Source organism: Coregonus clupeaformis, chromosome 30, assembly GCF_020615455.1.
Source record: "Coregonus clupeaformis isolate EN_2021a chromosome 30, ASM2061545v1, whole genome shotgun sequence".
In the NCBI taxonomy this organism is placed as follows: domain Eukaryota; kingdom Metazoa; phylum Chordata; class Actinopteri; order Salmoniformes; family Salmonidae; genus Coregonus; species Coregonus clupeaformis.
In genome coordinates, this window is record NC_059221.1 from 12,950,209 (window position 1) to 12,971,321 (window position 21,113).

Here is a 21,113-nt window from a genome sequence, read left to right on the forward strand (position 1 = left end):
TCCAGTGTTTAACTTACATTAAAATAGGTTCATTTTTGTTCAATTTCCTATTTCAGTTGTTCAATTTTATTTGTATTAGTCAACTAATGGTTTGGTATGTATTTTTTCTTTGTGGGTTTTTGCTGTTTTCTGTATGTCGGTATGTATTTGTATGTTCGTTGTTCTGTCTGTATTTATGTGGCTCTACAGGAGAGTGCAAACCAGTCTGGCACAGAGAGACACTCCTCTTCAGGGTATGTGTCACATCACTACTCTCAACGTCGGCCCCAATTTACTCCCTTGCTCTAGCCCCCGGCCCTATCATGTCAATGTTTGCAGATCTATACATTTGAAGTGATATGGTGGCAGCTAAACCATTACACTACTTATACCTTTCCAGAACCTTCAGATCTGCAAACATCCAAAGGTTAGGGCCAAGGGGATGGGCTAGGGACCGGTTGTCATTGTTCGTTAGTTTTTTGTTTTGAATGTCAAGCCCTCCATGTTAGAAAAGGCTATGCCCACTACTGTACATGAAATACTAACAATAGGAGTACTATTTATTTGACCATCAATGTTCACGTGTTGACTCTTGTTTGTCTGACACCTCTCACAGTGCTGTTCCAGCCAATGGGGATGGGGATCTACAGATGTTGTTAGCCAATGGAAAACTAGAGAGGGTGAAGTCTCAAAGGAAATTGTCCTATCGGGGGGCAGAAAAAGGATCACATGCATTTCAACTGAGCATGATCCAGGTATTGTATCCCTAATAATATGAATCCGTCTCAGGATGTAAAAGGTTTGCAATAAATTGTCAAGTCGAAGAAGTTGTCATGTCCAAGACATTGAACAGACCAACATGGTTTCTCTTCCTGCGCTCCGTAGGTGTCCAGCTCTGGGGACAACATGGTGGAGTGTCAGCTTGAAACCCACAGCAACAAGATGGTCACCTTTAAGTTCGACACTGAGGGAGACGCACCTGAAGACATCGCAGATTACATGGTAACTAGACCAACACGCAGTTATACATGGACATTGTATGGGATTATAGCACCACAAACTTCTACCTGTTTCGATATATTAGATATGATTCTATGAATATATGATTATATAATATTGGATGGTATGATGGTTTTTGCGGCAAGTATTCTCATTTGGACTAACACCCAGTTCGCCATGCAGCCTGTGTTTGGTCCATTTAGTTTGGTTTTAAAAAGTGTGTTCTATTGTGTATCAATTTTTGTATCTGTAATGGCTTTTGTCTTGTGTAGGTGGAGGAGGATTTTGTCCTTGAGTCAGAGAAAGATACATTTGTGGAAGACCTGAGGTCCATTGTCAAGAGAGCTCAGGAAATTCTCCTCACACATCAACAGGTCTGGTTTGAAAACATTGGTTGCGTCCCAAATGGCACAGTATTACCCTATTCCCTACATCAGGGGTTCTCAAAGTGGAGTCTGTGCGGTTCTCAAAGTGGGGTCTGTGGAGGTACTGCAGGGGGTCCATGTCCAGATAAATACACTACATATATACACATGCTTGTACCTCCACAGAGCCTTTGGAAAGTATTCAGACCCCTTAACTTTTTCCACATTTTGTTAGGTTACAGCCTTATTCTAAAATTGATTAAATCGTTTTCCCCCCTCCTCAATCTACACACAATACCCCATAATGACAAAGCAAAAATAGGTTTTTAGAAATTGTTGCTAATTATTATTTTTTAAACAGAAATATTACATTTACGTAAGTATTCAGACCCTTTACTCAGTACTTTGTTGATGCACCTTTGGCAGCAATTACAGCCTCGAGTCTTCTTGGGTATGACACTACAAGCATGGCACACCAGTATTTGGGGAGTTTCTCCCATTCTTCTCTGCAGATCCTCTCAAGCTCTGTCAGGTTGGATGGGGAGCGTTGCTGCACAGCTATTTTCAGGTCTCTCCAGAGATGTTCGATCGGGTTCAAGTCCGGGCTCTGGCTTAGGGTTGTTGTCCTGTTGGAAGGTGAACCTTCGCCCCAGTCTGAGGTCCTGAGCGCTCTGGTGCAGGTTTTCATCAAGGATATCTCTGTACTTTGCTCCGTTCATCTTTGCCTCATTCCTGACTAGTCCCTGCCGCTGAAAAACACCCCCACAGCATGATGCTGCCATCACCATGCTTCACCGTAGGGATGGTGCCAGGTTTCCTCCAGACGTGACGCTTGGCATTCAGGCCAAAGAGTTCAATCTTGGTTTCATCAGACCAGAGAATCTTGTTTCTCATGGTCTGAGAGCGGGCTGTCATGTGCCTTTTACTGAGGAGTGGCTTCCGTCTGGCCACTTTACCATAAAGGCCTGATTGTTGGAGTGCTGCAGAGATGGTTGTCCTTCTGGAAGGTTCTCCCATCTCCACAGAGGAACTCTAGAGCTCTGTCAGAGTAACCATCGGGTTCTTGGTCACCTCACTGACCAAGGCACTTTTCCCCCGATTGCTCAGTTTAGCCAGGCGGCCAGCTCTTGGAAGAGTCTTGGTGGTTCCAAACTTCTTCCATTTAAGAATGATTGAGGCCACTGTGTTCTTGGGGACCTTCAATGCTCAGGAAATATTTTGGTACCCTTCCCAGATCTGTGCCTCGACACAATCCTGTCTCTGAGCTCTACGGACATTTCCTTCGACCTCATGGCTTGGTTTTTGCTCTAACATGCACTGTCAACTGTGGGACCTTATATAGACGGGTGTGCCTTTCCAAATAATTTCCAATCAATTAAATTTACCACGTGGATTCCAATCAAGTTGTAGAAACATCTCAAAGATGATCAATGGAAACAGGATGCACCTGAGCTCAATTTCGAGTCTCATAGTAAAGGGTCTGAATACTTATGTAAATACAGTATTTATTTATTTTTTAATTTAATAAATTTGCTACAATTTATAAAAACACATTTTCGCGTTGTCATTATGGGGTATTGTGTATAGATTGCTGAGGATTTTTTATTTATTTAATCAATTTTAGAATAAGGCTGTAACGTAACAAAATGTAGAAAAAGTCAAGGGGTCTGAATACTTTCCGAAGGCACTGTATATACACTACATTACCAAAAGTATATGGACACCTGCTCGTCAAACATTTCATTCCAAAATCATGGGCATTAATATGGAGTTGGTCCCCCCCTTTGCTGCTATAACAGCCTCCACTCTTCTGGGAAAGCTTTCCACTACATGTTGGAACATTGCTGCGGGGAATTACTTCCATTCAGCCACAAGAGCATTAGTGAGGTCGGGCACCGATGTTGGGCGACTAGGCCTGGCTCGCAGTCAGCGTTCCAATTCATCCCAAAGGTGTTCGATGGGGTTGAGGTCAGGGCTCTGTGCAGGCCAGTCAACTCCTTCCACACCGATCTCGACAAACCATTTCTGTATGGACCTCGCTTTGTGCACAGGGGCATTGTCATGCTGAAACAGGAAAGGGCCTTCCCCAAACTGTTGACACAAAGTTGGAAGCACAGAATCCTCTAGAATTTCATTGTATGCTGTAGCGTTAAGCTTTCCTTTCACTGGAACTAAGGGGCCTAGCCCGAACCATGAAAAACAGCCCAGACCATTATTCCTCCTCCACCAAACTTTACAGTTGGTACTATGCATTGGGGCAGGTAGCATTCTCCTGGCATCAGCCAAACCCTGATTAGTCCGTCAGACTGCCAGATGGTGAAGCGTGATTCATTACTCCAGAGATCACGTTTCCACTGCTCCAGAGTCCAATGGCGGTGAGCTTTACACCACTCCAGCCGACGCTTGGCATTGCGCATGGTGATCTTAGGCTTGTGTGCGGCTGCTTGGTCATGGGAAACCCATTTCATGAAGCTCCCGACGAACAGTTCTTGTGCTGACATTGCGTCCAGAGGCCGTTTGGAATTTGGTAGTGAGTGTTGCAACCAAGGACAGACGATTTTTACGCGCTACACGCTTCAGCACTCAGTGGTCCAGTACAAGCCTACCACTTCGCGGCTGAGCCGTTGTTGCTCCTAGACGTTTCCACTTCACAATAACAGCACTTACAGTTGACCGGGGCAGCTATAGCAGGGCAGAAATTTGACAAACTGACTTGTTGGAAAGGTGGCATCCTATGACGGTGCCATGTTGAAAGTCACTGAGCTCTTTAATACGGGCCATTCTACTGCAAATGTTTGTCTATGGTGATTGCATGGCTGTGTGCTCGATTGTATACCTGTCAGCAACGGGTGTGGCTGAAATAGCAGAATCCACTCATTTGAAGGGTTGTCCACATACTTTTGGCCATGTAGTGTATGTATGTATGTATGTGTATATACATACATACTTTTTTTAAATGAATATTTCTAACAACAGATTAAACTAATTTTGGACAAGGGCTCCATGGAATAAGTTTAGAGGTTGTAATACAATACAATGGAATATTATTCATCTACAATTTATGTTCTTAACCCTAGGCAACATCATGGGCCTGGGATAATCACAGGGATATTGGTATCCACTGCAGTTTTCCACCAATTATACATTTTCTAACTCAATACTTATTGTATTCCCCAAAAATATTTTTGATTTTTTTTTACATAAATGCACTGTAATTTAAGCTTTAAAACTGCAACATTTTCTCTCTGCCTCATGGCAAAATGTGTAGAATTGCATGATATTAGCTCTACAGCTGCAACAGCAACAATAAATCTCTCTGCCCAATGACAAAATGTGTAGAATTGCAGGAAATTATCTTGAAAACAGCACATTTTTCTCTCCCATGCCAAGAAGCGGGCTTTTAAAATGTTCCTTGGTTCGTCCAGCCATCATGCACTGCCGAAGTTATAGTAAAACTTCTTGTATGCTTTTTATTTTATTAGTATTTTTTTTTATCTCACTTGAATTGTGTTCTGATGATGAGGGGGTCCCTAATGAATTTGCTATCACAAAAGGGGTCCTGGGCTCCAAGAAGTTTGAGAACCCCTGCCCTACATGGTCAGAAGTAGTACAATATGAAGGGAATAGGCTGCTTTTTGGGATACAGCTCCGATATCCTGATGTAATGTCTGTTCCACTCCTTTCTACTCTTAATCTTTAGACATACGGTTTGAAACACTGAACCCAGTACCGTGTACAGCCAGGGGTAAAGCATGTCCTGATCTCCATATTATAGTGCCTTGAAAACAGGTCCATGTGAAGTACTGTCTGTCTGGTCATTTTGTCTTACCATTATGGAAACAATATGTCAGTAGCCATGTCATATATTATGGTGAACACTGAACATTCAGAGAGCTAATGTCATATGTAATGGTGTATGGAGAACATACAGAGGCCCTTACCATAGCTAATGTAATGGAGCAACCATAACTAATCTGATTTATGACAATGTAATTCTGCCTGTATGTATGTTAACATCATCTGTTCTCTGTTTTCCTGTGGTCTGTCAAGACTGGATCTATGGAGCAGCTGCATGTGAGCACTCCAACAGGCACAGCAAGTGAGTTACTCCTCCCTCCTCCCTGGCTTCGTCCAAAATGGCAACTACAGTGCATTGGGAAGGTTTTCAGACCCCTTGACTTTTTCCACATTTTGTTACGTTTTACAGCCTTATTCTAAAATTGATTAAATAGATTTTTTCCTCATCAATCTACACACAACACCCCATAATGACAAAGCAAAACAGTTTTGTAGAAATGTTTGCTAATGGATTCAAAATATTACATTTACGTTAGTATTCAGGCCCTTTACTCAGTACTTTGTTGAAGCACCTTTGGCAGTGATTACAGCCGCAAGTCTTCTTGGGTATGACGCTACAAGCTTGGCACACCTGTATTGGGGAGTTTCTCTCATTCTTCTCTGCAGGTCCTCTCAAGCTCTGTCAGGTTGGCTGCACAGCTATTTTCAGGTCTCTCCAGAGATGTTCGATCAGGTTCAAGTCCGGGCTCTGGCTGGGCCACTCAAGGACATTGAGACTTGTCCCCAAGCCACTCCTGCGTTGTCTTGGCTGTGTGCTTAGGGTTGTTGTCCTGTTGGAAGGTGAACCTTCGCCCCAGTCTGAGGTCCTGAGCGCTCTGGATCAGGTTTTCATCAAGGATCTCTCTGTACTTTGCTCAATTCATCTTTCCCTCGATCCTGACTAGTCTCCCAGTCCCTGCCACTGAAAAACATCCCCACAGCATGATGCTGCCACCACCATGTTTCAACCGTAAGGATGGTATTTGCCAGGTGATGAGCGGTGCCTGGTTTCCTCCAGAAGTGATGCTTGGCATTTGGGCCAAAGAGTTCAATCTTGGTTTCACAGACCAGAGAATCTTGTTTCTCATGGTCTGAGAGTCCTTTAAGTGCCTTTTGGCAAACTCCAAGCGGGCTGTCATGTGTCTTTTACTGAGGAGTGGCTTCTGTCTGGCCACTCTACCATAATGAGTGCTGCAGAGATGGTTGTCCTTCTGGAAGGTTCTCCCATCTCCACAGAGGAACTCCGGAGCTCTGTCAGAGTGACCATCAGGTTCTTGGTCACCTCCCTGACCAAGGCCCTTCTCCCTGCAATGAATGAGTATAGCAAAGTGTTTCGATAAGCTTGCGTTGTTATTATTTGCGCTTGTGTCTTTTTTTAATATTGAGGAATCTTTCACTTTCTCTGGTCATAGGAGTAACAACATGAGTTGGTGCATGAGGCTGAAATAATGCGGTGCGACTTATGTTTCGCCATTAACTGGAAGACTGTGTCCCCTTTTCTCAGCGGAGTGAGGGAGAGAGGAGGGATAGTGAGTCTGGTGAGAAGCAGCCTCACCACTGCTCCCTCCCTCCCTCAGACTGTCCATCAGATGCAGGCCATCAGTCCAGTAAAAAAAAAAGTGAATTATTATGCTCACTTAGCTGTGCCTCACAAGTAATACAACAAATTATATATAACCAGTGGGATCATATACCTACAATTTTTAAATATAATTTCTAAATGGTCTGAGAAGAACAACATTGGCAGAGCAATTCAAGCATAGCCAATATGCAGTGATAATGTATTGGGCCTTAAGCCTACTGCACAAACCTCATTGCTACAAAACAGTTTTTAATTAGTTAATGTTGCATAGGCTTACGTTTTTTAAGTCATGTTTAAAACTAAATCTGAGCAGTAGATCTCAGCTTGCATTTTGACTCAGAAAAGGTTAGTGACCACTGATCTATGTGGTTATAAAGTGTTTATGAAGGCTTCATTAAGCCTTGAAAGTAAAGTTATAGTCAGTAGTTAAAGTGGGACCTTTTATATATTACTTCTCTCTATCTGCCAGTGGACGTAGCCCCTTGTGATAAAGCATTATTAATGATTCTGATTGATTTCTGAAACATCTATATAGGCTTTATAAAGTGTTTAAGGAAAACTTGAAAGTTGTAGTTAGTTTAAAGTGGGACTTTTTATATATTATTTTATGTTCCAGTGGACTGGGCGCCTCAGTCGTCTCCGGTGGGCAGATGGAGGTTCTTCATCAACCAGACCATCAGACACAGAGACTCCACGTCCAACCAGGGAGGAGCATCCACCCCTCCACCTCTCTCGACCGGAGAGGTCAGGGTGCCCCAGTCTACAGACACTGACAGAGGTACAGTAACAATATGATTGGGTTAATAAAAGATAAACATGGGCAGTAATCTAACACAGGGCAGCATTACCCTTTTCACACTACCAAGCCCACCCGAAAACAGTAGGGGTTGAACAGTAGGGGTTGAAATATTTTCTGACCTGTCCTGTGCAGTTAGTGTCCTGCTCCAAAGGTGGGCTATGCACTGTACAGAACATTTTACAACCCCTTTTACCCTGTGCTGGCTTAAATATTTTCTTATTGCATTGTCTTTTCCAACAACTATGGTGGAAGCGTAACCAGGCCAGCGTAGTACGGCTGGGCTCGGCTTAGCTGTGTTTGGTTCTGTCTGTTGAGTAACACCAACTAAACCTCTGTCCCTCCTCTCTCTGGTCTGGTGTGCTCTGATTGGTCGACGTACTCTAGAGGGGGACGGAGGATCCCAGAGATCGGACTCCTCCTTCGCTGGAATGGTCTCCTCTCCTCCTCCCCACCCTACATCCACCCTGTGTGCCCCTGCCACCGCCTCCTCCCCCCATGCCTCCGCCTCCACCGTTTCTGCCCCTGCCTCCATGTCTGCCCCCCCAGCCCCTGCTGCCCCCACTCCTGACACAACTGCCTCTGCTGCCTCTGACAGTAGGGTTTCTGCTCTGGCTTCTAGTCTCGCTAGTGCAGTTGTTGCCTCAGAACCACACTCAGTCCCCGCTGCCTCAGCTGGCCTAGGCCTAGACCTGCAGGCTTCCATTGACCAAACTTCCAGTGCCACCACAGCAACATCCTCCATCCCAACCAATGTCTCAAGCACCGCTGCCAACCTCCCAGTTCCTACCATGGTAGCTTCTTCTGCCACCATCGCTCCCACTACCACCCCCTCTCTAACGGAATCTCTGACCTCCCCAGCTACTAGTGGCAGCTCTATGGTGAGCCAGGGCCAAGGACCAAGCCTGGGTGATGTAGGAAAGGTGGCCACCCTAGGACAGTGTGTGTCTGGAGGGGACCACTCATCCACTGGCCCAATCCAGCCTCCAGTGGCTGTGTCCGGAGCCGTGGCCTCTCCTCCTGTTAGCCATGCAGGTCTGGAGCAGCAGCAACACACTCTGCCTCTGATGCAGTGCATGGCAGCCCAGCCTCAGCTCCAAACAGTGCAACAGGTACAGCAGCAGCAACCGCTCCTAGAACATCAGCAACAACACCTGAAGACTGTGCAACTCCAACAGGCACAGCAACAACAGCAAGAGTACCAAGAGCAGATACAACTGCAGCAGCAGAAGCAGCAGCATGCATTGCAACAATCTATTCAACAGTTGCAGATGCTGCAACAGCAACAACTACAGCCACAACAACAACAGCAGTCTGATGTACATTTGCAGCCCCAACTACAACAACAGACTCAGCAAATGCCTGTCCAAATGCAGAACGCACCGTACAACACACAGTTACACATGCAACAGCCACAGCCAAACCAGTTGCCACCACCACCGCAACAACAACAACCAGTCATTTCACAGCAACAGGCAGCGATTGACCTGCAGCCACAGCATCAACAACAGTTAGCTCTGCAACAGGCACTACATATTCAGCAGCAACAGCAAATGCTCCAACAACAACCGCAACAACAACAACAACCGCAACAACAACAACAACAAAAACAACAACAACAACAACAACAGCAGCTGTCAGTGAACCAACAGTATGTCCAACAACAATCATTACAGCCACTAAACATGGCTCAACAACTCCCTCTAGAACAGACACAACAACAACAGCTGCAACAGCAGGTACATCAACAACAAAAACAACACGAGGTTAACCCTCAGCATCAGCAGGTGTCCCAGCAGGCTCCTCTCCAGAAGCAGCCGTCATTCCAACAGTCAGAGTGGGAACGGTCTACAGAGGAGGCCAGTGTGACAGACGATACAGGCAGTCACTCTGCCCCTCTACACCCCTCCTCAGACTTATCTCTGCCCCTCAACATTAACACAACCGCCGATGCCCCCCTACCGCCCCTCTCCCTCACCCTGACCCCCTCACCAGTCCAGCCATCCTCTGTGGCTGAGTCGGACAGCGAGGGCCCTCCCAAAATCGAGTTTGTAGACAACCGCATTAAGACTCTGGATGAAAAGCTGAGGAACTTGTTGTATCAGGAGTATAGTAGTGGGGCAGCTGTGACGGGGGGAGCTGCTGTGGCTTCTACCGCTGGTCCAACCGCAGTGTCAGCAGCCTCGACATCGGCAGGAGGGGACGAATCCTCGGAGCCGCACTCGCTCCATCCCTCCTCCTTCCCTCCTCCCGCGTTGTCGTCCTCAGACACCTCTCCTCACTCCTCCTCCTCCACCACCTCCTCCACCACCTCCCGCTCCTCCTCCACCTCTTCTGACCTGGAAAGGGAGAGAGAGGTGTGGGGGGGAGGGCTCCAACAGCAGGCCCGGTGGAGCAGCAGCCTGGCCCGTCTCTCTCCTCCGCCTCCCTCCTGACCCCCCCACACGGAGACTCGGCCGGGCCCCCACCTATCCCTGGAGAACCCACAATTTTTGTAAGTAAGGTCCACATATCTGGGTGTTGAATTGAAACATTGAATAGTGTTTGATTGACTTTTACCTGAAACTTTATGTAAAGATCACTACTTCGATTGCCTTGTTCTTATGAATGAATAGATGCATGTATTTTTCAATGATACGGTTGTTGTTATGTAAGTTTATGATATTCCAGCATTTTTTTTTCTCTCCGAATGTCTCTACCCCCCATTTTGGCAGCCACTCTTACCATGTCGCTATGTTACCTATCCCCTCCCCCTCCCCCTCCAGGCTGCCCCCCCTCACTCTGACACCAGTACTCCAGGAGAAGTCACTACGTGGCCCCCAAATCTGCACCCCATCCCCCTGGGCCCTGGATCGCCGCCGCAGCACAATGCAGGAGGTGGATATTTTGGCCTAAACCTGACATGTCCTAGTATCAGAAATCCCGTTAGCAAGAAATCCTGGACTCGCAAATTCAAAAGCTGGGCATGCAAACTGCGCCACTCCGCCAGCTTGTTCAAGAAGCCCAGAGTCCAGCAAGGTAGCGTGTTCTTAGAGAGAGTGAGAGAGAGAGGGTGAATGGGGTGTTGGTTGGTGGGGGTGTTTATCTCAAATACAAATGGGTAGATACAGAATGTTTAGTGTAACCTAGTTGTGTTATTTCTGCTAATCTTTGACATTAATTATTTGATTGTTTATTCATTAACAAGTAATTAGTAATTGTATCTTGTTTCTGTTGTAATGTGATTGTCTTTGTTGTACAGTATAGTGTAATGTCGACGATGTCACTACATGATACATTACTCTTTTGAATTGTTTTGGAGAATGGCTTTACTAAATTTATTTTGGCAATCTTTTTTTGTTTGCATGGGGGATAACTCGCCCTTGGCATGAGGATGGAATAGTGGAAAGAAGCGTAGAGAAGAGGAGCCAGAGAAGGGGGGGATGAGGAGGAAAATGGTACAGAGTGTAGGAAGGAAGGAGGGAAGAGATGGGCAACATCAGGAGGCTGATATGTCCATGGTGCAGATAAGCTTACTACTGTAACTCTGGAGGTACACCTGGATCTGCAGCCCCCAAGCTAGGACGCCCACCACAGCCCCGCCCCACCCTCTGCTCTGTAGGCCACTGCCCAGTCAGTGCCCACACACCAAACACTGCCCTCACCACACCAACCACCCCACCTGCTGGCACAGAGTAGCACCACACACACACTCGCACATACACTATGGTTCAATGACACACACATAATGTACACACAAACACTCCCCTATGTATTTATTTGAACAGTGAAGCTAAAACTTTTTATTAACTCCAGCATTTGAGATCAGATGTTTATATGAGGTGACTGTACACAATGTCACCTTTTATTTGATATGTATGAAAATAACCTCAAATAAAAGGTGACATTCTGTACTGTCGCCTCATAAAACATTTGATCTCAAATCCAAAATGCTGGAGTATAGAGCCAAATTAAAAGTTTTAGCTTCACTGTCCAAATAAATACGTAGGGGAGTGTACATAAAACGCTTTCAGGCGTTTTCAGCTAAAATAGCCATTTACAACATTAACAATGTCTACACTGTATTTCTGATCAATTTGATGTTATTTTAATGGACAAAAATGTTTCTTTTGAAAACAAGGGCATTTCTAAGCGACCCCAAACTTTTGAACGGTAGTGTGTATATATACAGTGAGGGAAAAAAGTATTTGATCCCCTGCTGATTTTGTACGTTTGCCCACTGACAAAGAAATGATCCGTCTATAATTTTAATGGTAGGTTTATTTGAACAGTGAGAGACAGAATAACAACAAAAAAATCCAGAAAAAAAGCATGTCAAAAATGTTATAAATTATTTGCATTTTAATGAGGGAAATAAGTATTTGACCCCCTCTCAATCAGAAAGATTTCTGGCTCCCAGGTGTCTTTTATACAGGTAACGAGCTGAGATTAGGAGCACACTCTTAAAGGGAGTGCTCCTAATCTCAGTTTGTAACCTGTATAAAAGACAGCTGTCCACAGAAGCAATTAATCAATCAGATTCCAAACTCTCCATCATGGCCAAGACCAAAGAGCTCTCCAAGGATGTCAGGGACAAGATTGTAGACCTACACAAGGCTGGAATGGGCTACAAGACCATCGCCAAACAGCTTGGTGAGAAGGTGACAACAGTTGGTGAGATTATTCGCAAATGAAAGAAACACAAAAGACCTGTCAATTTCCCTCGGCCTGAGGCTCCTGAAGTTTGCCAGTGAACATCTGAATGATTCAGAGGAGAACTAGGTGAAAGTGTTGTGGTCAGATGAGACCAAAATCGAGCTCTTTGGCATCAACTCAACTCGCCATGTTTGGAGGAGGAGAAATGCTGCCTATGACCCCAAGAACACCATCCCCACCGTAAAACATGGAGGTGGAAACATTATGCTTTGGGGGTGTTTTTCTGCTAAGGGGACAGGACAACTTCACCGCATCAAAGGGACGATGGACGGGGCCATGTACCGTCAAATCTTGGGTGAGAACCTCCTTCCCTCAGCCAGGGCATTGAAAATGGGTCGTGGATGGGTATTCCAGCATGACAATGACCCAAAACACACGGCCAAGGCAACAAAGGAGTGGCTCAAGAAGAAGCACATTAAGGTCCTGGAGTGGCCTAGCCAGTCTCCAGACCTTAATCCCATAGAAAATCTGTGGTGGGAGCTGAAGGTTCGAGTTGCCAAACGTCAGGCTCGAAACCTTAATGACTTGGAGAAGATCTGCAAAGAGGAGTGGGACAAAATCCCTCCTGAGATGTGTGCAAACCTGGTGGCCAACTACAAGAAACTTCTGACCTCTGTGATTGCCAACAAGGGTTTTGCCACCAAGTACTAAGTCATGTTTTGCAGAGGGGTCAAATACTTATTTCCCTCATTAAAATGCTAATCAATTTATAACATTTTTGACATGCGTTTTTCTGGATTTTTTTTTTGTTATTCTGTCTCTCACTGTTCAAATAAACCTACCATTAAAATTATAGACTGATCATGTCTTTGTCAGTGGGCAAACGTACAAAATCAGCAGGGGATCACTTTTTCCCTCACTGTACACTACCGGTCAAAAGTTTTAGAACACCTACTCATTCAAAGGTTTTCCTTTATTTTTACTATTTTCTACATTGTAGAATAATAGTGAAGAGATCAAAACTATGAAATAACACATATGTTAAACAAAACAAAATATATTTTATATTTGAGATTCTTCAAATAGCCACCCTTTGCCTTGAAGACAGCTTTGCACACTCTTGGCATTATCTCAACCAGCTTCATTACGTAGTCACCTGGAATGCATTTCAATTAACAGGTGTGCCTTCTTAAAAGTTAATTTGTGGAATTTCTTTCCTTCTTAATGCGTTTCAGCCAATCATTTGTGTTGTGACAAGGTAGGGGGGTATACAGAAGTTAGCCCTATTTGGTAAAAGACCAAGTCCATATTATGGCAAGAACAGCTCAAATAAGACGACAGTCCATCATTACTTTAAGACATGAAGGTCAGCCAATACGGAAAATTCCAAGAACTTTGAAAGTTTCTTCAAGTGCAGTCGCAAAAACCATCAAGTGCTATGATGAAACTGGCTCTCATGAGGACCGCCACAGGAATGGAAGACACAGAGTTACCTCTGCTGCAGAGGATAAGTTAATTAGAGTTACCAGCCCCAGAAATTGAAGCCCAAATAAATGCTTCACAGAGTTCAAGTAACAGACACATCTCAACATAAACTGTTCAGAGGAATCAGGCCTTCATGGTCGAATTGCTGCAAAGGAACCACTACTAAAGGACACCAATAAGAAGAAGAGACTTGCTTGACCCAAGAAACATGAGCAATGGACATTAGACCGGTGGAGTCCAAATTTGAGATTTTTGGTTCCAACCGCTGTGTCTTTGTGAGACGCGTGTGGGTGAACGGATGATCTCTGCATGTGTATTTCCCACCGTAAAGCATGGAGGAGGAGGTGTTATGGTGTGGGGGTGCTTTGCTGTTGACAATGTCTGTGATTTATTTAGAATTCAAGGCACACTTAACCAGCATGGTTACCACAGCATTCTGCAGCGATACACCATCCCATCTGGTTTGGGTTTAGTGGGACTATCATTTGTTTTTCAACAGGACAATGACCCAACACACCTCCAGGCTGTGTAAGGGCTATTTGACCAAGAAGGAGAGTGATGGAGTGCTGCATCAGATGACCTGGCCTTCACAATCCCCCGACCTCAACCCAATTGAGATGGTTTGGAATGAGTCGGATGGCAGAGTAAAGGAAAAGCAACCAACAAGTGCTCAGCATATGTGGGTACTACTTCAAGACTGTTGAAAAAGCATTCCAAGTGAAGCTGGTGGAGAGAATGCTTAGAGTCTGCAAAGCTGTCATCAAGCTAAAGGGTGGCTATTTGAAGAATCTCAAATATAAAATAGATTTTGATTTGTTTAACACTTTTTTGGTTACTACATGATTCCATATGTGTTATTTTATAGTTTTGATGTCTTCACTATTATTCTACAATGTAGAAAATAGTAAAAATAAAGAAAAACCCTTCAATGAGTAGGTGTTCTAAAACTTTTGACCGGTAGTGTGTGTATATATATATACTGTTTCTTTCTTACCTGCATAGGCTTTTGTAAGGCTAAGCTTACAGTATAAGCTCATATAGTTTTAGCAGACTGCTATTCTTGTATATATTAGTGTGTTTCACTGTAGTTTAGTTATGTGTATTTTCATTTTACACTACATGGCCAGAAGTATGTGGACACCCCTTCAAATTCACTCACTACCGAGTTCCAAACTGCCTCTGGAAGCAACGTCAGCACAAGAACTGTTCGTATGGAGCTTCATGAAATGGGTTTCCATGGCCGAGCATCCGCACACAAGCCTAAGATCACCATTTGCAATGCCAAGCTTTGGCTGGAGTGGTGTAAAGCCGCCATTGGACTCAGGAGCAGTGGAAACACGTTCTCTGTAGTGATGAATCACAGAACCTGGGTTTGGCGGATGCCAGGAGAACACTACCTGCCCGAATGCATAGTGCCAACTGTAATGTTTGGTGGAGGAGGAATAATGGTCTGGGGCTGTTTTTCATGGTTCCTTAGTTCCACTGAAGGAAAATCTTAACACTACGGTATACAATGACATTCTAGATGATTCTGTGCTTCCAACTTTGTAGCAAAGGTTTGGGGAAGGCCCTTTCCTGTTTCAGCAGGACAATGCCCCTGTGCACAAAGCGAGGTCCATACAGAAATGTTTGCCGAGATCGGTGTGGAAGAACTTGACTGGCCTGCCCAGAGCCCTGACCTCAACCCCATCGAACACCTTTGGGATGAATTGGAACGCTGACTGCGAGCCAGGCCTAGTCGCCCAACATCGGTGCCCGACCTCACTAATGCTCTTGTGGCTGAATGGAAGCAATTCCCCGCAGCAATGTTCCAACATCTAGTGGAAGGCCTTCCCAGAAGAGTGGAGGCTGTTATAGCAGCAAAGGGGGGACCAACTCCATATTTTATAGCCATGAGTTTGGAATGAGATGTTCGATGAGCAGGTGTCCACATACATTTGGCCATGTAGTGTATGTGCACTTGACATACCTTATGTTCTACATATGTGTGTGTATATATGGTGATGTACTATCATACATAATGTGTAATACCATAACATCAGCAGCATTCATACCAAGCTGTACATTTTTACATTGATATCTCAAATGATACAACATATCCATATACACACTTTCTGTTTAGAATATCATACACCATAAACGAGAACATCACTGTTAATCTAAATTGTGGATCAATTCATTCATCCAGATTGACGTGTGATGTTAGTGTGTGGGGTCTGATATGGTACAGGTGCATTGTGGGTGTGTGTGTGTGGTGGGGGGTACAGTATACTGATGCATACATTCAACTAACTGACCCCTCCCTAAAAGGCATTTCTATCTCATGTCTTTTATATGTGAATTTGAATCACTGACCTTTATACAAACCCTCCCCACACCCCATAACATCTTATGTTTATTTAAGCATGTTTTTACTGTAGATGTTATTTTTAAGTTATCTTTATCATTATGACGCTTTTATCCTTGTTCCTGTCACTGTAAGAAAAGGACAGTAAAACATTGTAAAAATGCTATAGTTTTCTAAATCAATGTAATGTCACACACACACTCCCATTGTCATCCATGAACTGTAAGCATGTATACAATAGAATGATTTTTTGTGTAGTCTCAGGGTTGCTGTCTGATAATGTGATGTCATGGGATTAATGTTTTTTTTTTTTTCTGTGTTTGTGGTGTCTGTGTCCACGTCTTATCCCTGTGCTTGTTGGTGTGTGCCTCTGTGTGTGCCTATTTCTGTGTGTTTGTCTATATATATTGTCCTCATGTCTGTATCTATACCCATGTGTGTCTCTGTCTCCGTGTCCTTGTCTCTCTATGTCCTCCTCTCTCTCTCTCTCCCCCTGTTGTTTTTCATTACTCCTTTTTTTACCAGACGGTCACTCTAGTGGCAGTCAGGCAGGCAGAGAGGAGAGCGAGAGGGCTTCCTCCAACCCTCCCCACTCACTCAAGGGACGATTTCAGGTACGGCCCATCTAGAAACAGCCCCTAGACACCTGTGTAGTTCTGAAAAGATTAGATAGGTGTAAGCAATATGGGAAAATTGCCACCCAGTGTACGAGAGGACAAGATGGTACTACTACCAGGCCTATTAAATTCTTTCAGATCTATTAAGTGCATAGAACTTCCTGATTATCACTTCCTGGTTAAATATCAGAATGTGCTGGAGGAGGAGGAACACACACAAAGTTAATGACTCCCACTTTGTCTTTTCCCAAGGTCACCCCAGTGCCCCAGCCCCCTGAGGCCTCTCCCCCCAAAGAGGCAGCCTGTGGTACGGGCAGCAGCCACAGGAAAGTGGGGCGCTTCTCTGTGACCCAGACGGAGGCCCGGAAAGAGGAGAAAGAACTGACTGACAGCTCCCCTGTGTCTCCTGACCTGGAGAGAGAGAGGAGGAGGGCCCGAGGGAAGGAGGGAGAGAGGGAGGCGGGGAAGAGGAACCCAGCACTGAGCCACCCAACCCGAGGACATGGTCACGGGCATGGTCTCTCTCCCCTGGGCAGTAGCGATGATGAGGAGAGTGAGATGGAGGATGAAGACCTGAGGAAGGAGCTGCACAAGCTGAGAGAGAAGTGAGATGATACAATAGAATACTTTATTGTTTATTGGGAATTCATTTTGTGCGGTCAATGACCCATCTGGGAGACAGGGAGGGGAAAGAAGGGACAGGGTTTATTTTCAGTATCATTCAAGTTATTGTTTTTTCTTCTATTTTGACTCACCAATTTTTACTCTTTCTCCCACCCACTCCATTCCATCCCTGCCGGTCTACATTCTCAACATGTCATCACTCTCTTCTATCCTCAACTCCTCTCCTCCTCAACTCTGTCTCTCTGCCATTAATGATCTCCCAAACCCCATTCTCTTCATGTGTTTTCCTCCCACCTCCATTCCTCCCCCTGTATTTTACCTTTCTTCCCCAGGCACATCAAGGAGGTGATGTCCCTCCACGCTCAGCAGAACAGAGAGCTCCAGGAGCTGTACAGGCAGCTGCGGTCCCTCAAAGACCACCGGCAGACCCTGCCCCGCACCCCAGCCTTCCCCTCAGGATCCCCAGCCCTCTCCCCCCGCAGGCCCAGGCCGGCCAAAGCCAAGCTCCGGCCCAGACCCCACTCCCACATGGACAATAATGGACTCGCTGGTCACCCCGGTAACCAATCTCTCTTTCTGGGTCTACTCTCGGTCTTTCAATCTTGATCTCTGTGTATTTCTTTCTCTCTCCCCCTCTCTCCCTGTTGGTCTTCTCTCTTTGTCTTCTCACTCTCTGTTTTCTCTTTCCCTCTCTCTCTCATCTCTCTTTCTCCATCTCTCTCTCTCTCACTGAAGGTGATATATGTGATATCTGACTATCTGTTGTCTCTGCTGAAGGTATACAGCAGTCCAGTAGTTTCTCAGGGGGAGAACAGAGCAAACTACCACCATACTGCAACCCAGAACACACCACCCTACTGACTACCAAAAGAGGTAAAGGTTTCACCGAAACTTAAGACTATTCCTCTTCCTCTGAATAGGTAGTGTTTGATTGAATATCTCCCCTTTCTCTCTTCTCAGACCACAGTCCTCCCTCACAGGGTGCCAGAAAGAGCATGTTCACAGATGACTTGCACAGACTGGTTGATGATTGGACGAAGGAGACAGTGGGTCCCGCCGCTCCCAAGCCCTCGCTCAATCAGATCAAGCAGATTCAGCAGGTGCAGGAGTTGGGAGGGTGGCCACAGGCCACAGAGGTAAAGCGCCAGGCCTCTCGTGACCTAAACGTATACAGTGCATTTTGATTGCCCATGTACAGGATTCCATTGCCAATGTATTGTGTACACACTTGTACAATTCAGTGTATGACTGCAAGCTACCAAAAAACATTGGATGTCGTTATTGTGTTTCACATTAGTGATGTCTTCCTTCCAGGTGGCTCCTCCGGGTCGGTTCCCTGTGGCACCACTGAACCCCCAGGCCTCCCCAGCCCCCTCCAGCCTCACTGCTCCAGCCCCAGCTCAGTACACCACTGGGGGGAGCCTGAGCCAGTGGAGCGGGGTGGGGGGACCACCAGGACCACAACAACAACAAACACACATGCCTCCAGTCCCTCAGCTACAGCAAAGTTTACATCTCCAGCAAGCCCAGCCTGCTCACCCATTACAGACACAGCCCTTGCAGCAATCCCCTCTACACCAACAACAACAGCCCCTAATCCAGACTCCACTACTGTCTCCTTTACAGCCACAGACAGGGCAACAACATATACCCCAGCAGCCCCATGTAGGTGTAGGAGCCCCACCTCAGAATAAACCTCTGTTGCCTTCCCAGATGCCCCAGATGGCCCCGTCGTCTCAGCTGGCCCTAGCTCAGCCTGGATGTCTGATTCCTGGGTCTAGCAACAATGCAGTAGTGGGGCCCATAGACACTGGCGCTGCTGCTGCTGTTACTGCCCCCGGTGGCCCCGGAGGGACATTCTGTTTCTGCTCCTCCTCTTCTTCCTGCTCCTCCTCCTGCTCTGCTGCTGCTCTACCATCCAGTGCCAAACTTCACCCCATGCCCCCAACCTCCACTCTTCCTCTGGGACAGCAGTGAAAAGAAGAAGAAAATGAAAGAGGGGAAGAGTGTGGTCGATTATGATGGAGCGAGGGAAGTAGAAAAAAGATGGAGATGATGGATGAGCAAAAACCATGTTGAAAGTTTGAGAGTGTGTATGTTATGAGAGGTAATGTCTGAGAATGAGAAAATGGATGTCAGTATATTTGTAAATATGAGATGGGAAGTGAATGTGATAGATGGTTGAGTCTATGTAGACAGAGTATGTACAGACAGAGGGCAATATGGAACTCTGGGGGGTCATGATGTTGGTGTGTTTGAGATGTACAAAATTAGGTAATGTGTGTATTTGTGTGTGCGCGTGTGTGTGTGTTTGTGTTGCTATTGATTTTCTCAGTACATATTCCTTGTGTGTTTTGACACCAAGTAATGGTCATGTTATTTTTTAAATCCAACTAGACCCTGAACTCTTCCTCCCAAGCAGAGACAAGAAGGAACACAAAACATTGACATTATTATGTATTGAGATATTTTTTTTGTTTTTATTTGTCAATGCTTACTTATATTGAAAAGGACTATGAATTTTAAAAGTGCAATTAGTAACTGTCATCTAAATTTTTTATCATCCTGTAACGTCCAGATTTGTCTGTAGTGGCGTTTAACCAAATAATTGTCTAGAAGCACGTTGACAATAACCAACCAGACATTTACGAATTAACTGACATCTTACATGAATATAGCACAAATGTTTCAACAGGTTACCATTGAGATATCTAGCAGTTGCAACAACAGCATGTTACAGTAACACCACAGAGCATGGTAATAATGGTGCTACCTGGCTATTATCACTACCGCAATGCCACTAAGCACACTGTTGTACAGTGTAGTGCACGGGCAAGGCATGTACTTTGTGTATTATCATTTTTTACATTGATAAAAAGTGGTAACCAGTAGATTTAAAGAAGATTTAAAATAACATGTTGATGAGTAACATGATTAAATTGTGATCAATATATGCTGATATTTTGATTTAATTTATGAATATGTTCAGTGAGCTTTCATTGAAGTCTAACTGAATAAACACTGATCAAAACACTAAGACTGCATGACCTTATGGCTACAACGTACCTTGACTTGCCTGCAATCTGCTTACACTTGTGCTTATATTTCTCATGTCTGCTGCTGTGCACAACAATAAACTGAGGTAAATTATTTATCAGAAATAAATCACTGTTTTATTTGAGCTAAAATAAATACATTTGTTTTAGGGAAATGTTTAATTTCCTCACTACCAATCTCCACACTGCATATCAAATGTGTCATACAAGGAAAACTGGTAAGAAAACAAACTGCCAAGTAATTTAATGGAATGGGGAAACCATGTAACTGTATATGGGCTGTCCTCATATTGCCTTTTAGAATTAATACTTTACTGTATGTGTGACAGTTTTTTTTTCTTTCGTGTGACAAAAGCTTTGTAATATTGCTGCACTGCATCACAAATCGTATCCCCACTACTTTACTTCCATAGAAAGCAGACTCTCACATTAGCTGTTACTGTACCACATTGTTTACCTATAGAGCCCATCATGTATTGGTTCTCTCTCCTCAAGACGTCAAAGAAGTCACAGTTAAGTGAGTGCTGCTCGGACCCATAAAGGCCATAGTTATTGTGTGCGTACCAAATGGCACCCTAATCTTGTAAAGGAGGGTACCATTTGGGACATAGCCATAGTTTGTTGTTAAACAGCATTGTGAGAGCCTCACTGGGCTATTTGTCAAGCCAGAGTACTGTTTCTGGATTTCATTATTAGTGAACTATTTTTGTCCTTAAAAACAAAAGTTATTTTAAGTGTGAATTACTATTTTGTAAATTAGACTATAAGGGCCTGTTTAGTGCTGCATGCAC

At 44.8% G+C, this 21,113-nt stretch overlaps 1 protein-coding gene across 1 annotated transcript in view; it reads left to right on the plus strand.

Annotated features, from left to right (window-relative positions):
• LOC121545882 overlaps positions 1-20,418 on the plus strand; it is a 79,870-nt gene extending 59,452 nt beyond the window's left edge. Inside the window, 15 exon segments of the mRNA XM_041856771.2 lie at positions 190-233; positions 596-734; positions 865-981; positions 1,251-1,352; positions 5,394-5,442; positions 7,379-7,540; positions 7,946-9,957; positions 9,960-10,052; positions 10,324-10,576; positions 16,551-16,639; positions 16,895-17,247; positions 17,599-17,825; positions 18,044-18,139; positions 18,227-18,402; positions 18,581-20,418. Of these exon segments, the coding sequence (XP_041712705.2) occupies positions 190-233; positions 596-734; positions 865-981; positions 1,251-1,352; positions 5,394-5,442; positions 7,379-7,540; positions 7,946-9,957; positions 9,960-10,052; positions 10,324-10,576; positions 16,551-16,639; positions 16,895-17,247; positions 17,599-17,825; positions 18,044-18,139; positions 18,227-18,402; positions 18,581-19,243 (4,575 nt within the window). The 3' untranslated portion in view covers positions 19,244-20,418.
• The last annotated feature ends 695 nt before the right edge of the window (positions 20,419-21,113 follow it).